General features: G+C 41.8%; 2 protein-coding genes across 4 annotated transcripts; both read left to right on the top strand.

Annotated features, from left to right (window-relative positions):
• The first annotated feature begins 218 nt into the window (after window positions 1–218).
• Window positions 219–6,072, top strand: spty2d1 (SPT2 chromatin protein domain containing 1). 2 transcript variants are annotated; one of them, XM_031282796.2, is made up of 6 exons: window positions 219–892; window positions 1,277–1,391; window positions 1,482–3,080; window positions 4,233–4,392; window positions 4,486–4,563; window positions 5,516–6,072. In XM_031282796.2, exons 1-6 carry the CDS (start codon window positions 830–832, stop codon window positions 5,607–5,609), a joined length of 2,109 nt encoding a protein of 702 aa, XP_031138656.1. In that variant the 5' UTR covers window positions 219–829; the 3' UTR covers window positions 5,610–6,072. The 2 variants fall into 2 exon arrangements, with proteins under 2 accessions (XP_031138656.1, XP_031138655.1); XM_031282795.2 differs by having other exon boundaries at window positions 222–892; window positions 1,274–1,391.
• A 319-nt stretch (window positions 6,073–6,391) lies between these two features.
• uevld (UEV and lactate/malate dehyrogenase domains) lies at window positions 6,392–13,820 on the top strand. Of its 2 annotated transcripts, XM_031282799.2 has the most exons (13): window positions 6,392–6,474; window positions 6,507–6,607; window positions 7,589–7,673; window positions 7,779–7,844; window positions 7,945–8,108; window positions 8,223–8,364; window positions 8,449–8,543; window positions 8,641–8,746; window positions 9,760–9,930; window positions 10,052–10,216; window positions 10,957–11,044; window positions 11,286–11,409; window positions 12,897–13,820. In XM_031282799.2, exons 2-13 carry the CDS (start codon window positions 6,566–6,568, stop codon window positions 13,059–13,061), a joined length of 1,413 nt encoding a protein of 470 aa, XP_031138659.2. In that variant the 5' UTR covers window positions 6,392–6,474; window positions 6,507–6,565; the 3' UTR covers window positions 13,062–13,820. The 2 variants fall into 2 exon arrangements, with proteins under 2 accessions (XP_031138659.2, XP_035859184.1); XM_036003291.1 differs by lacking the exon at window positions 11,286–11,409.
• Window positions 13,821–13,966: the final 146 nt, after the last annotated feature.

Here is a 13,966-nt window from a genome sequence, read left to right as displayed (position 1 = left end):
CCAGCACGCCTCATTTCAGTTTCCTTTGAACGACACCGTGCTGTCCCCTCTTCCTCCTAATGCTTATTGGCCAACGTTCCTTCAGTCTCTGTTTAATACTGCTCTTAACTTCTGTTTTGCTGAGGCAAACTGCAGAAATGATGCTCTCAATGATTTTGTATCCTCTATCTGCTGTACTGACAACTGCCAACAGTATTAAATTGGTCAGCATCCGAATGAGAAAAAATACTGGACACTGTAGGAGTTAACTAACTCCAGAAGATGGCAGAAGTGCATCATTTGGGATACAAGCTGCCGTTAAACCCCAAAGAAGAAGAAGATTGAGGAGGAGGAGAAGAAAAATCTATTTTCCTCGCTTTCTCTAACGTTACAAACAGCCGGCTTAACATTATGGCTGAGTTTGTGGTGTTTCTCTCTCTCAATAGGCTTTAATAGTGCGGATATTTGAATGGATCTGGCCTTAGTTTGGTGTGTTATATCAGCACAAAAGTTCGTCTTTCCGGGCTTCTTGGTTGGCTAACGTTAGTAAACCTACGGTTAGCTAACGCTAACTTTGCTAGCGTGTCTTATCGTAAGCTGATAAAGTAAAATAGCGTTAACTGTTTGATATAGCTACAGTTTTTCTATAGCTACAGTGTTTGGTCAAGTTTTTTCATTATAGCTATTTAAGTGTCATTTCGTAACGCACAATCCCGAACCAACTTAACGTTACATGGTTTGTAAGCTGAACGCTTAACGTTAGCTTTAGCACGGTAGCTTTAGCTAGCACTCCTGGTTGAGTCTTGCTTGCTTCATTTCAAACAGCCAGCGTGCATCACCTGCTGCCAAAATGATGGACTTTGACAATATATTGGACATCGCCTCGCAAAACCAAGGCCTCAGCAGTGTACAGGTAAGTTAAATACTGTCACTTACACTCAATTTACTCAGGCTAAAGCAGTAAAATGGGAATTTGTGGCCAATCTTGTGCCAGCTCATCCGTCAGAGAGGATCAGATAATGACGTTACCGACCCTGCATGCTAGGCAGGCGTCTACAGAGACCTGTGGGCCTGTCTTTTATTTAAATATATATATATATATATATATATATATATATATATATATATATATATATATATAATATTTCCAATCAAAAGGGTTCTTTAGACCAACATATCTGATATCTTATCTCCCTATAAACTAAGGCATTTAAGTAGACAACAAATAGTAAAGAGATCTGTGTAACTGCTTCAAAATCACTACATTTTCATGTATTATGTGTCCCTCTTTTAGCAGAAGAGATACAGTTTACAAACTGGACCCCCCAAAAAGGACCCGAGGTCGAAAGGTGTAAGTTCTTCTGCTGTGCAGGCGCTTTTGAAGAAGCAAAAGACTGATAGCAAAAAGAAAGGTAACTTTAAGTAAATAACAATTTGACAGTCATATACGTATTGTACAGAATGCATTCTTTATTTTGATATGTATCCCCTTTTTTTATCAGAAATTCTAATGAAGAAACAGAAGGAGGAACTACTAGCAAAGAGGGTTGAGTTGAAGTCGGACCGTAAAGCACGAGCCATGGCTTCCAGAACTAAGGACAATTTCAGAGGCTACAATGGCATTCCAGTGGTAGAGCTTCCTAAGAAGAGGAGATCGAAACATGAAATGCAGGACGATAAATCGATGGAGGAAAGATTTAGGAATAACTCAATTGACCCAGAGGATGATGAGGATAATTATGAGTATGAACAGACAGATTCAGAGCCGGAGCAGGAACCACAACCGCGGAGACCCGGGAAAACCACAGGTTCTTCTGGGAATAGTAGTAGTAGTAGCAGTAGCAACAGCAGCAAGCCCTCATCTAAAAAAAACAGTGGGCCACCTAAGCCTGCTCCGCCTCCCATGAACTTTGCAGAATTACTCAAATTGGCAGAGAAGAAGCAGTTTGAGCCAGTTGAGGTGAAAGCCAAGGTAGTGAAAAAAGATGAAAGGCTCAGAACAGCTGAAGAGATAAGGGAACTGGAGATGGAGCGCAAGGCTAGGAGGCTGGACAGAGATTTAAAGGCAGAGAAAGAGAGAGACAGCAAGTCTCAGTCTAGCACTAGTTCAATAAAAAAACCCACTTTTGAGAAGGAGCAGAAGAACTGCAAACCACAAAAGAACTCTTTAGAAAAGCAGAGTCTTCCGAGTGGGTCAGGGAAGAAGTTGCATCCAACGCCGACTAGTGATAAAGGCCAGTCTTCTTCCAAGCCCTCTGTTAGTGACAGAGAAAAAGATAGACCCAAGATGTCTCACAGCGATAGAGACAGATCCAGGACAAGTTTGTCTAACTCATCTGGTGCCATGAACAGTAAAGTTCCTTCGAAAGCCGCGTCTTCTCAGGTTTCAGCCAAACAAGGGGGCCTTAAGCCCTCGTCGAGTCACAAATCCAGCACCGCAAGTGACCTTATCCTCAAAAAAGAAAGCTCATCAAGAGCCTCAGGTGTTCCTGGGACCAGGGCTCCTGGAACAGCTGCAACAGGCCAACGATCTCAACATAGTAGCTCCCAACAGACCAGGCCCAGTCAGGGTAGCTCATTGAAGCAGGGACCTATAGTCGGCGGCCACAAGTCAGGAAAGGGAGAACAACTAAGGCCTGGAAATAACTCGGTTGTAAAACCAAGTGGTAATTCAGTGATGAGACCATCATCGGGCGGCCCTCCTAAGGCCGGAAGCCAACCTCAGTCAAGACCTGGAGGCACGCTCCAAGCTAGAGCGGGTGGTGTAGCACAGGCCAGGCCTGGTGGGAGTGGCATACAGGGTCAGCCTCGAGGTGGTGGACCCCGACCTCCAGGGATTGGACCTGGTCGGCCTGGTAGTGGAGGACCAGTACCTGGACGACCAACTGGCAGCATGGGATCAGGACCTGGAAAACCCAAGTGCACTGTGGTGTCAGAGACCATTTCATCCAAGAATTTTGGTGGACCCAGACCAGGAGTCCCTCCTCGGCCAGGCGTGCTACAGAGACCAGGGATGCCACAGAGACCAGGGATGCCACAGAGACCAGGGATGCCACAGAGACCAGGGATGCCACAGAGACCTATGATGAACAGACCACCAGGTAAGAACCAGAGGGAGTATAATGGTGTGATATTACCAACCAACTGGCCTTGTTAATTGTTAACTTTGAGTACACGTTTCAGTTGTAGAAACCTCAACTTATGGGGCACATGTCAATACAGTATTACGCTGTGTTAAAGTCCGTCCAGAAAAAAGATACTAACAAGGATAAAACGGACATTAACAGTATTATTGCTGAAACTAAAATACCATTAAGGTTAACGTAATAAGGATACAAACTAATAAAGACGAAGACTGACTTAGGCAAATGTGCTTTGCCAAATGGGTTCAAATCAAAGCAGTGCAGTAGGTGGAGTAAAAAAAAGCCTTTTTGTAAGCCCCTTTCTACTCGCCTAAATTTAATGTATGCTCTTAACCAGGGCAACATAAAGGAGAGCATCTAAGTTTGTCTTGCTCAAGCACGTTGTTGGGCACTGCAACTTTCTGTTTTAGGGAAATCACTTGATACTATCAGATAGTATCACCTTCACTCTACATGCTTTCATAGCAACATATTTTCTATGGTCACTCGAGCAAAACAAAGAGTGCTGAAAGTTTATTGTTTTATGTGAAATGTAATAACGGCAATAATATTGTGTGAAATTCCATTTTTACACATGGCAAAACAAGAACAAGGTATGAAAATGGATATGTTTTCCATATGTATTCACAGCTCATACATAGTGCACTGTACCAATTTTTATTGTATACACAATAGAGACACTAAGCATTTCATTTCAGCTCATAACACACAAACCCCAATATCAAGACTTTACAATGAACTTTGTCCAACGATGCATGCAATGCATGTTTTGATGTAATATCGTATAATAGAATGTAACAAACAGCCTGAAACAACACAATCAGTATTACAGGGCAAAGAGTTTGTTTGCCAGACTGAATGAAGTGCGTCAGCAACACTCCGCCGCCTTTGTTGTTATTCCTGGGTCAGAGAGCAGCTATCTTTCCAACACAGATAAACAAAACATACTTTCAATGTCATTAACCATGTAACGTGAAATTGAGTTTTGTAAACTCAATAATTGTCAAAACGTCCCCGAGCAAGACCAAATGTCCGCTTTATGTAGTATGTTTTGTATTTGTGTCTGGTCGATACCCATACTGGAAATTAATTTCTGTATTTATTATCCAGGTACAATGTTGGGACCTATCACCTCTGCATACAAGAGGAAATACGAGGATGAGGAAGATGAGTATGACCCAGAAATGGACGATTTTATTGATGATGGAGATGACGGGCAAGATGACATTTCCAGGCACATTAAGGAAATCTTCGGCTACGATCGTAACAAGTAAGCGGTGTCCTCAAATATTCAGGTTTCAAGTCATTTTACTGTATTGTGAATTCTATATGAGAAGACCTTATTTGCTTTTAACCTCCTCAGATACAAGGATGAGAGTGACTATGCGCTTAAATTCATGGAGAGCAGCTGGAAAGATTTGCAAAAAGAGGAGGCCAGGAGGTAAGTCGAAAATAAACCTCGCCGCCCTTAACCAAGGGGTGTCACGATTGGATTTTAAATTGAAAGTTGTTTGAAATTAGCTTTTTGATTTCAACTATCGAAATCAAAAGCAGGAATTGCAGATCCTGCTTTTGATTTCAAGTATTTTTTTTTCTCTCCACCCCCGCCTACTTGCCACGTCCGCAGAAATAAACAACAGACACAGCGTAGCTTACTGGCTGGTAGCATGCAGCTAAATACACAGGGTAACGTTAGCTTATCGCGAGCCTGCAGCTTGCCTTTTCATACATATATGGCCGTGGTGCGAGATAACGGAGATACAGCAGAACAAGGATATCCTCCTGAAGTCACCGGTGTGGCAAGTGAGTTATGGAAACAAACAACGTAGGTAAAGCATGTGGGGTCATACGGACTCCTTTGTGCATTCATGTGCATCTTGGTAAACTAATGGTGCATTCAGTTGCACTTCGTTAATTTTGAGAAACTCACAATGAAGGTAAAACATGGACTCCATGGTGCAATCATGTGCATGTTGTTAAACTAATGGTGCATTAAATTGCACTTTTTTTTTTAACTTTGAGGAACTCACAACGAAGGTAAAACATGGACTCCATGGTGCATTCATGTGCATGTTGTTAAACTAATGGTGCATTCATTATCACTTCGTTAATTTTGAGAAACTCAAACTGTTTTTGTAAAGTACCCTAATGCCATCTAGTGGCACTTATTGTGGCATTGCAGTCACTGCTGAAAAAAAGAAGTTTAAATTGAAGACAAAAAAATTAAATCGTGACCTTAAAATCAAAAGTCAAATCGAATCGTGGATTTGGAGAATCGTGACACCCCTATTAACTATACATATGCACTTTTTGTACAGAGAGCTGTAAAATGTATCCCCTTTTTTTATATAACGTTATTTGTTATTATGTGTCCCTGTGCTTTGCTACTTTAGCCTGCGAATGGCTGTACAGGAAGATCTGGAGGAGGAGAAAAGAGAGCAAGACGAGCTGAAAAGGCAAGATGCCAAGAGGAAAAGAAAGAACTAAAGCCCCTTTGTCGTTGAAGATGAAAAAAAACAAACAAAAAAACAGTGTCCTGTAATGCGGGACGGGGTCTGCCATGAAGCCCAGTGACTGTGTCCACCTCTGTTGCCTCTGTAGCTTTTTCTCTGCATCTCTCCTTATGTTGGGACAAAAACTGAGTGGAGTGACACATGACGGAGGGGAAGAGAAGAATGTTAGTCGAAGAAGACAAAATATGCACAAATCATTCTGGCATTATTTATTTGCAAGGTTTTCTTAAAAAGGAACTGAGTTGCGAAGAGGACTATATGTACGGAGGAGTGTGATATATATTTTTTTTTTTGGATGGCAAGTGTTGATAAAAATGCTTTTTCAGCAGATGTTGCATATTTCTCTATACAAACTCTGATTGCAAAGTCAATTGAATATGCAGAAAACATTACCACTGGATGTGTTGTGTTTCTCTTTAAAGGGAGTTGGAGAGAAATTATTGCTTAAAGGCTTTTATTTGTCTAGTTTTATGTCAAATGTTTTCTCAGAGTATGACAATCTTAGTAATATATACAAAACTTGGGTGCTACTACAAATGTTACTTGTAGAAAATGGTATGATTTTTGCTTAAAGCAATGGAATATGAAATATTGTCTTGCCATAAATTGTGTGGAATATTATTTTTAAAAAAAGCTATTTATTTTGTGAAAGGACTGTTGATGTTTGTAGCATTAAGACTGTGAGCAGCAGCGTTAACGTTAGCATCAGGTATTTTGTAGCAGAGAAGGTTTAGAAAGGAAATTGTGCGTGCCTTTTCTTCCCACTTCGCTTGCCGTACCTGACTTGCCAAGTGGGTGGGCCCTGTCGTGTCGCACTCAAACAAAGTTTGCGGAAGTTTTTTTTTTTCTTTTTTTATATAGCTAAAGTTGAAGTCAGCCGTCAAGAGGGTTAAATCAAAAAGAAGTGCTTTTGATTGTTGTACTTATTAGATGGATCTCCGTTCAGAGAAAATACAGCGGATCCTCTCCAAGGTTAGTTATTTACCAGATGAACAGCTTTGGAAAGTGTTTTAAACGTAAACTGTTTACGTATCAGTGCCGGCTAGCACAGCAGGCTAACGTTAATACATGTAAGCTGCGGACAGCCTTCACCAACTGGCAGAACCAGCTCGGTTACTTACATGCAGGCTTCAAAATTAACTTTTTCGTCCACCAGCCAAATGGCTAGTGAATGTTCAAATATTACCAGCCACTCAATTGATTACCATCAGGTTTTTTTGGCTGGTGAGTGAATCAAATCTACCAGCCACTTGCATTTTTCACCAGCATTTGGCTGGTAAACTGCTAATTTTGAACCCTGCTTACATGTACTGGAGAAACAACCATGGGAATAACAGGAAGATGACACAAGGCGAAGACTAACCGCTAGATAGCAGTTTTTCGAAACAAACCCATTGATGCCCACTGACCAGCGTACAGGGCAGCTCACGATGGGAAGCAGCATAAATCTTAATGCAATCATGAATGATTTATGAGAGAGAGAGAGAGACTTCATCCCGAAGGAAATTGTAGGCATCCAGTAGCTTAGACAACCATAACACAAACACACATATATCTCACATACATAAAAATCACTCACAGAAATGTAAAGAGTTAATTTGTGAAGTGATTACAAAGGTCTGGTATGGACTGACCATGTGATGCAATCGTGTGTGGTTGTAGTCTACTGAACCTTGATTGATTTGATGAATCTTAATTTTGATAATTAAGTAAAATTAAAAACTCCAAAAAAAAAAAATGAATCCATGTCAGAAGGAAATTAGAACTGTTTAAAAATGGGTGGGGTGAATCTGTAGGTTTTTCCATCTCCCGGTGTTCCAATTAGCAAAATTGCAAATTTTACTGTCCAGACACGTATACATACATACATGTATACATACATTCATGTACTGTATATACACCTTCATCTCAGCAACCACAAACGAGTCTTGTCTTTTTACCCCCGGATATTAGTACAAATTCCATGATGTTGCTGTTGAGGAGCTGCAGAAGATCCATCGAGGCTACCCTGGGATACAACCATTCACAGGCACATACAGTGAGTTTTTCTTGGGAATCATACTTCATTCATCTTTTGTAGCTCTCTACATACATCACATCTGTTTTATCGCGGATAACCGACAGCTCGTGTTGTCTATTTCAGCATTTAGTGACGGCACCCAAAAAGATCTCCTGAAATTAATTGGTAACATCCCTGTCAAGTATGAAGGTAAAGGCGGACCTATCACTAGAAATGTACAAAGACTCAGTCTGGGAGAAATGGACTTATCATGTCAGTGGGAACTAATGCCAGCCTTCTCTATCTTAAGGCCGCTCCTACAACTTCCCCATCCAGCTGTGGCTGATGGACTCATTCCCCTTCACTCCTCCTATATGCCTCCTGAGACCAACCCCGGACATGGTCATCAGAGAGGGCAAGCATGTTGACGGAGGAGGACGGATCCACCTGCCGGGGTTGCACAACTGGGATTATGTAAGATGTTATACTTTCTGCATGAACTTTTAAAAATTGCATTGAAGAGGCTCTCGAGGTGTTCTCATCAGTCTTGCTGCTGTGTTTTTTGTTGTTGTTGTTGCTCTGTAACAGCCCAAGTCATCCGTGGTTGGTCTTCTGACTGAGATGATTGCCAAGTTTGAGGAGGATCCTCCACTGTCCGCAAAGAACACAGCAGACAATAAAGACCCCCATGAGCTCCTGGCTTTTGTTTCTAATCTACAGATCAATGATGGTGCTTAATTTTCGATATGCAGCTTCACCTTTCAATAATCAGATGATTGTGTGTTATCGTTAGCGTAACTCGTGTCTATTTCAGGTGGAAGCAGACTTCATGATCAATCCATTAACAAAGTCTCAGTTATCGGGGGAGGAGATTTAGGAATGGCATCCGTGATGAGCATTCTATCGAAGGTTGAGCTTTTACACAATATGTCCACTTGAATTAAAAATGTCAAAGTCTCATATTCTGGCGCTGACAGTGCACATTTCTGTTCTCATTTTCATACAGTGTAAAGTGGACAAACTCGTGTTCATTGACGTCGCTGAGAGTTCCACCAAGGGCGGCAGTACAGATCTAGAGATTTTCAGTCTGCCCAAGGTTGAGGTATCCAGAGGTATGTCAACTTTCTGCGCGTCACACAGTAATGTTAAACGTGCCTCTTGGCTGAGTCATCGCTGATGTCAGATTGTTTCGAAAAAGGGAGCACGCTGGCATTGTGCTTAGAGACTCTCCTTGATGACTCGCCTCTATGACAGCAGGCAGTCACTGAATTCCAACCAGCTGCAGTTCTGTAGCGGACATTGAACTTTGACCTGTCAGAGGCGATAACAGAAAACAATGCATCCATTGGCTATTAATGGAGACTTAACACAGTGTCTGTGGCTTGAAACAATTCTCTGAGCTTTGGCTGTTTCTCTACAACAGGGATCTTCAACAGGGGGTCCGGGACCCCTAGGGGGTCCTCAGAGTTACTGCAGGGGGGCCACTAAATGATGCTCGATGGTGTTTTTTGCCCCCAACGTCTCCTTCCAGGCAGCGCTGCGACCGCTGCCTTCAAGGCACCTAACCCTAACCCTAACCATAACCATAACCAGTGCCTCATTCTAGTGCCTTCCAGGCCGCGCTGCCACTGGGGCAAAAAACACAGATAAACCCAAATTATTGTGAATTATTGATGATTTTTTTCAAAAAATGAAAACGTCTTAACGTGAATCCAAACATATTATTAGCATATAGATCAGGTTATCAGTGTAAAAAACAACCATTTTTGATATGCTTACTGGCCTGTAGGTAAGGTAGTCACTAAGGGAGCCATCCACAGATGCCACATGTATGTTCACCATTAAAAACATGATTTACAAAATCATGCCAACAATTATTGTTTTAATAGCTTAGTATTCTATTCACTAAAAAGGTACGGATAAAGGCTTTAGGCCGCCCTACACATTATTGTAGGCCCAGTTTAATACACAACTTAAGTTTGTACAATACTGTATATGTTGTCGGGGGTCCCTGCTCTGTCTCTCTTTTAGTTAAGGGGTCCTTGGCTTAAAAAAAAACGTTGAAGTACAAGGTTTGCTGTTAGACGTGTGTAGGAGTTAACTACTGATAATTCTCCTTTGTTAGATTTGTCAGCCTCTGCAGGCTCCACGGTTGTCGTGGTGACCGCGAACGCATGGAGCAGTGAGCAGTCGTACCTGACCGTGGTTCAGACTAATGTGGACTTGTACAGAGGAATCATCCCAAATCTGGCACGTCTCAGCCCCAACGCAGTAATGCTCATCGCTTCACAACCAGGTTGGTGTTGGAGAAAAATACACTCCCCTCTAAAGAAGGGGCTTCATTCAATTGTTGTTGTTTTTTTTTTTTATATCATCAACTCTGTCTTTTTTTTAATTTTTTTTCGCCCAAATGCCAGTGGACATCATGAGCCATGTTGCCTGGAGGCAGAGTTGCCTGCCTCCAACGCGGGTGATCGGAGCAGGGTGTAACCTGGACTCTGCGCGACTCAGTCACATCCTGGATATTAACTTGAACACTCACAGACCAGCCTGGGTCATAGGAGAACTTTCAGACAACAAAGGTGAGCCCGAAAGGACCAGTTTAATCAAGGCCGATTCTAGGATCCGACCTTTAAGGGGGCTCAGCCCCTAATGAGAATGTGACACGGATACAGTGCCTTGCGGATACAGACCTGCTAAAGCAGTCATTTCACTGGATAACAATGAATATATGTATTTATTATTACAACAGTGTAAGATAAATGCAAAATATTGAACATCTGAAGAAGAAAAAAATTACGAAAGTCCCTTTATGGACTACCAGAATCAAATATAATGATAATGAGGTGTAAACAATAAATAAATAGAAAATAAAACATTCCTCGACTGGGTTACAGGTGCATAGCATAGCAGGATATTAAACCTGTTTCTTTGAACCTGTAATTGTTTGCCCTCTGTTACTAACCGATAAGTTTGCAAACTAACTTGAAGCACTAAAATTGATTATATAATAATTTGTTTTTTTATTATTATAATTTTTAAGGGGGGCTGAGATGAAATTTATGGGGGGCTTGAGCGCCCCTAAAAAGGGTCTAATAACGGCACTGAGTTTAATAGTTGCATGCATTAATTGTCATTAGACAGATCCCCTTCATTTATTGTTTGTCATCTGCCTTTTTATTTGTTGTTCTGTTTTGTTATAACCAGCAATGCTGCACTACCTGCTAATCTCATATGTTCTTTCCATTCTCGATAAGTCTTTGTGAAGGCCCTTTAGTGAATGACGCACATGATTCAGCTCATCAATGTTTTTGTCTTGCAGTTGCTGTGATGAGTAACACCGGGCTGAGCTCCAGTGCGCAGCACGAGATCGCAGCAGGATCCAGTGCTACGAAACCATTGTTAGACAGGTACTGGCACAAATTAGTACTGTATGTGTGAAGAATTTACAATTTGTAGATGAGTCAACTTGATCCAAAATTGTGGACACAGTTTAACGAAGCGTTAGGGATTTAGAGAATTAGATTAGGGTTAGAAATTGTAACAACACAGGTACCTCTCTCCTTGATCATGCTTGACCAAATTATGTATTTTTTTTTGTATTCAAATTTTAAAAACCTACAAAGTACAATTTCTTTTCTGTGCTTGTAGAGCGTTTGAGATGATGAAGAATAGAGGCCAGCGGTCGTGGTCTGTGGGTCTGTCCATCGCTGACATCACAAACAGCATCCTGACAGATAAGATGAAGACCCACTCTGTCTCCACGCTGGCTCAGGTAGAACCCCCGAGTGTCTCGTATCAAAACAAAAAGATCATTCTCGCTGTCGGCCTCGCTATCATCATGTGTTATGTGTTTCCCTAAAGCCCCTGACACACCAACCCAAAGGCCGACCGTCGGCCCCGAGGTCCAAAAAGTGCCTCAGAACACACCGAAGCGACGCCGATTTGAGTGTACGTTCTGCGCATGCACGAGACGTAATAAGTCTCCATAACAGCAGGCGGCGCTAGTCTGTATTGTCACCCAAAAAAATGAAAACCGGCAGCTGATTGGACGAACGCGTCACGTGGGTCTGGCTGCTCCCGGATTTTTCAACCGGGCATAATGGCGGCTCGTTCTGAATACGATCTCATATTTTATGAAGATAGTTCACGCGTTTCTGAAAACATTTTAAGCGAGAAATAGGCCATGCAGTTGCTGAATCTGTCTTCATTTCAGATCGTCAAAGGTCAGTTTAAAAGATTTTCGTCAGATTTTGAGAGGCTTAGTCACGCTCATCCCGACCGTCATTTCCGGGTTAGCACTCCACTAATCAGATTGGTGGATTGAGTCCGACTGCCTGCCCTCCGACACAGCAAGTCAGGTCGGCCAAAATGAAGGCCGACAGCCCCTCCGACGGACGACGGCACGGAACACACCAAACAAAGTCACTGACTTCGCCAGACTGTCCGACCGACCGTTAACAGGTTGGTGTGTCAGGGCCTTAAGTGTATGAAGTCAGTCGCCTCAGTGCTTGACACCGAGGTGAAGTTATCTCATCCACAGTCGTAAGGGTGTCAGTGAAATCATCAAACTGTAATTGTGAGGTGTTAAAGTGCTCATATTATGCTTTTTGGCTTTTCCCCTTTCCTTTGTGTTCTATATCTTTTTTGTGCATGTTATAGGTTTACAAAGTGAAAAAGCCCAAAGTCCACCCCAAAGGGACTTACCATCTCCAACAGAAAACACTGTTCACAAACTGCTCCAAACAGCTCTATTGTAGTCCAGCCTTTACTTCCGTGACGGACGCTCGTCACTTTGTAACACGTTATAATGCTCGCCTAGCTGCTAGCGTGGCACGCCCTCATACTGTGCTTCTGACTGGCTAGTAGTCCTAGCTACTGCGTCTGTGCGACTCCCAACAAAGATGGAACAGAAGTGAGATGTCTCACTCTGTAGCTAAAACAGAGAGCTCAACACACAGGGTGAAAAGAGGAGCTGCAGCAACGTGCAATACAACAAAAATATGCTGTTGTATGAAAATTAAACCACATAAACCTATTCTGGTACAACCTCTAAATACAATTATGAACCTGAAAATTAGCATAATATGAGCACTTTAAGACCGTGACATCAGTAAAGCAACTGAAAGTTAAGCTTAGGAGATGGAATTAAACTGTATCTTGTGCCTTTTGCGTAGAGGACATGTATTCAGGTATTTTTTAAAGGTTTTCATTGCAATTTGATTATAGAAGATGTTCATCTGCATTCTCTGTTTGCTTTAGGGCTGGGGTGGCATAGGTGCAGAGGTGTTCCTCAGCTTGCCGTGCATCATCGGATCAAACGGTTCCACGCGCTTGGCCGGAGTGTCACTGGGACAGGAAGAAGACTCTAAACTAAGGGAAAGCGTCAGCTCCCTTTCTAACCTTGTGAGTCAGCTTACCATATGACGTCTATGATCGCAGTCCCGGTTTTGGTTGAACTTGACTGCTGCTAACTGGCGGGGGCAGTTCTCCAGTCAACACACCCTCAGCAGGTGGACTGTGCCTGTGCTGCAGTTGAATACATGTTCAGTTATGGACAGAATTGGTGTCTTAAATATGTATAGTTTATTCACAAGATTTGTTTCTATATTCTCGTTGGATACTGTGTATTACATGTGGGTGAAAGGAATCTGAAATGTCAATATACAGATAGCATTTAGTATTTAAATTGATCAGGACTGAGCGGTTGCTCATTGTGTCTCATGCAGAATTTGGAACATGAACATTTGGTACATGAATGCATGGTTACGTTTTTGGAAAAGCATCTTAAGAATAGTGATACTTGGAAGTTTTTGAACAACTATATTTCTGTCAGTAAATGAAATTTGGCCTTGATTACTTTTTACCAAAGATGATGTACAGTAATTATCCATATTTTTGTACCAACCCATTCCTTACATAATGCCTTTGAAAAAAATCAGGCTGTTGGCAGATAACGTGTGTGGCAGCATGGATATTATATTCAGTACAATTGCTGTTGGTGTTGACTTAATAGATTGGCTCATTGATGAAGTACAGCTTGTATATTTAATGGCCTTATTTGAGATTTCAGATGTCTTTATATTTAAATAACCGTTCTTTTACTTTGTGTTGAATACTTTGTCTAAAATATGTACTTACACACTACACAATTTTGTGGGTCTGCAATAAATATCTGGAACCAGATGTGGATTGTCTCTGTGGGAAAGAGAAGACAATGGACGACTAACGTTTATCTCTTTATAAAACTCAAATAAGTAGTTGCATAAATGTACATAAGCTTTGGTCTCAGCCCCGTCATCACTGCTGTCAACCAGATTCATAAAAGGAGC

The sequence above is a fragment of the Sander lucioperca genome, chromosome 7 (assembly GCF_008315115.2).
Source record: "Sander lucioperca isolate FBNREF2018 chromosome 7, SLUC_FBN_1.2, whole genome shotgun sequence".
NCBI classification, from domain to species: domain Eukaryota; kingdom Metazoa; phylum Chordata; class Actinopteri; order Perciformes; family Percidae; genus Sander; species Sander lucioperca.
Note: the sequence above shows the minus strand (reverse complement) of the source record. Positions and strands in the feature narration are given on the sequence as shown.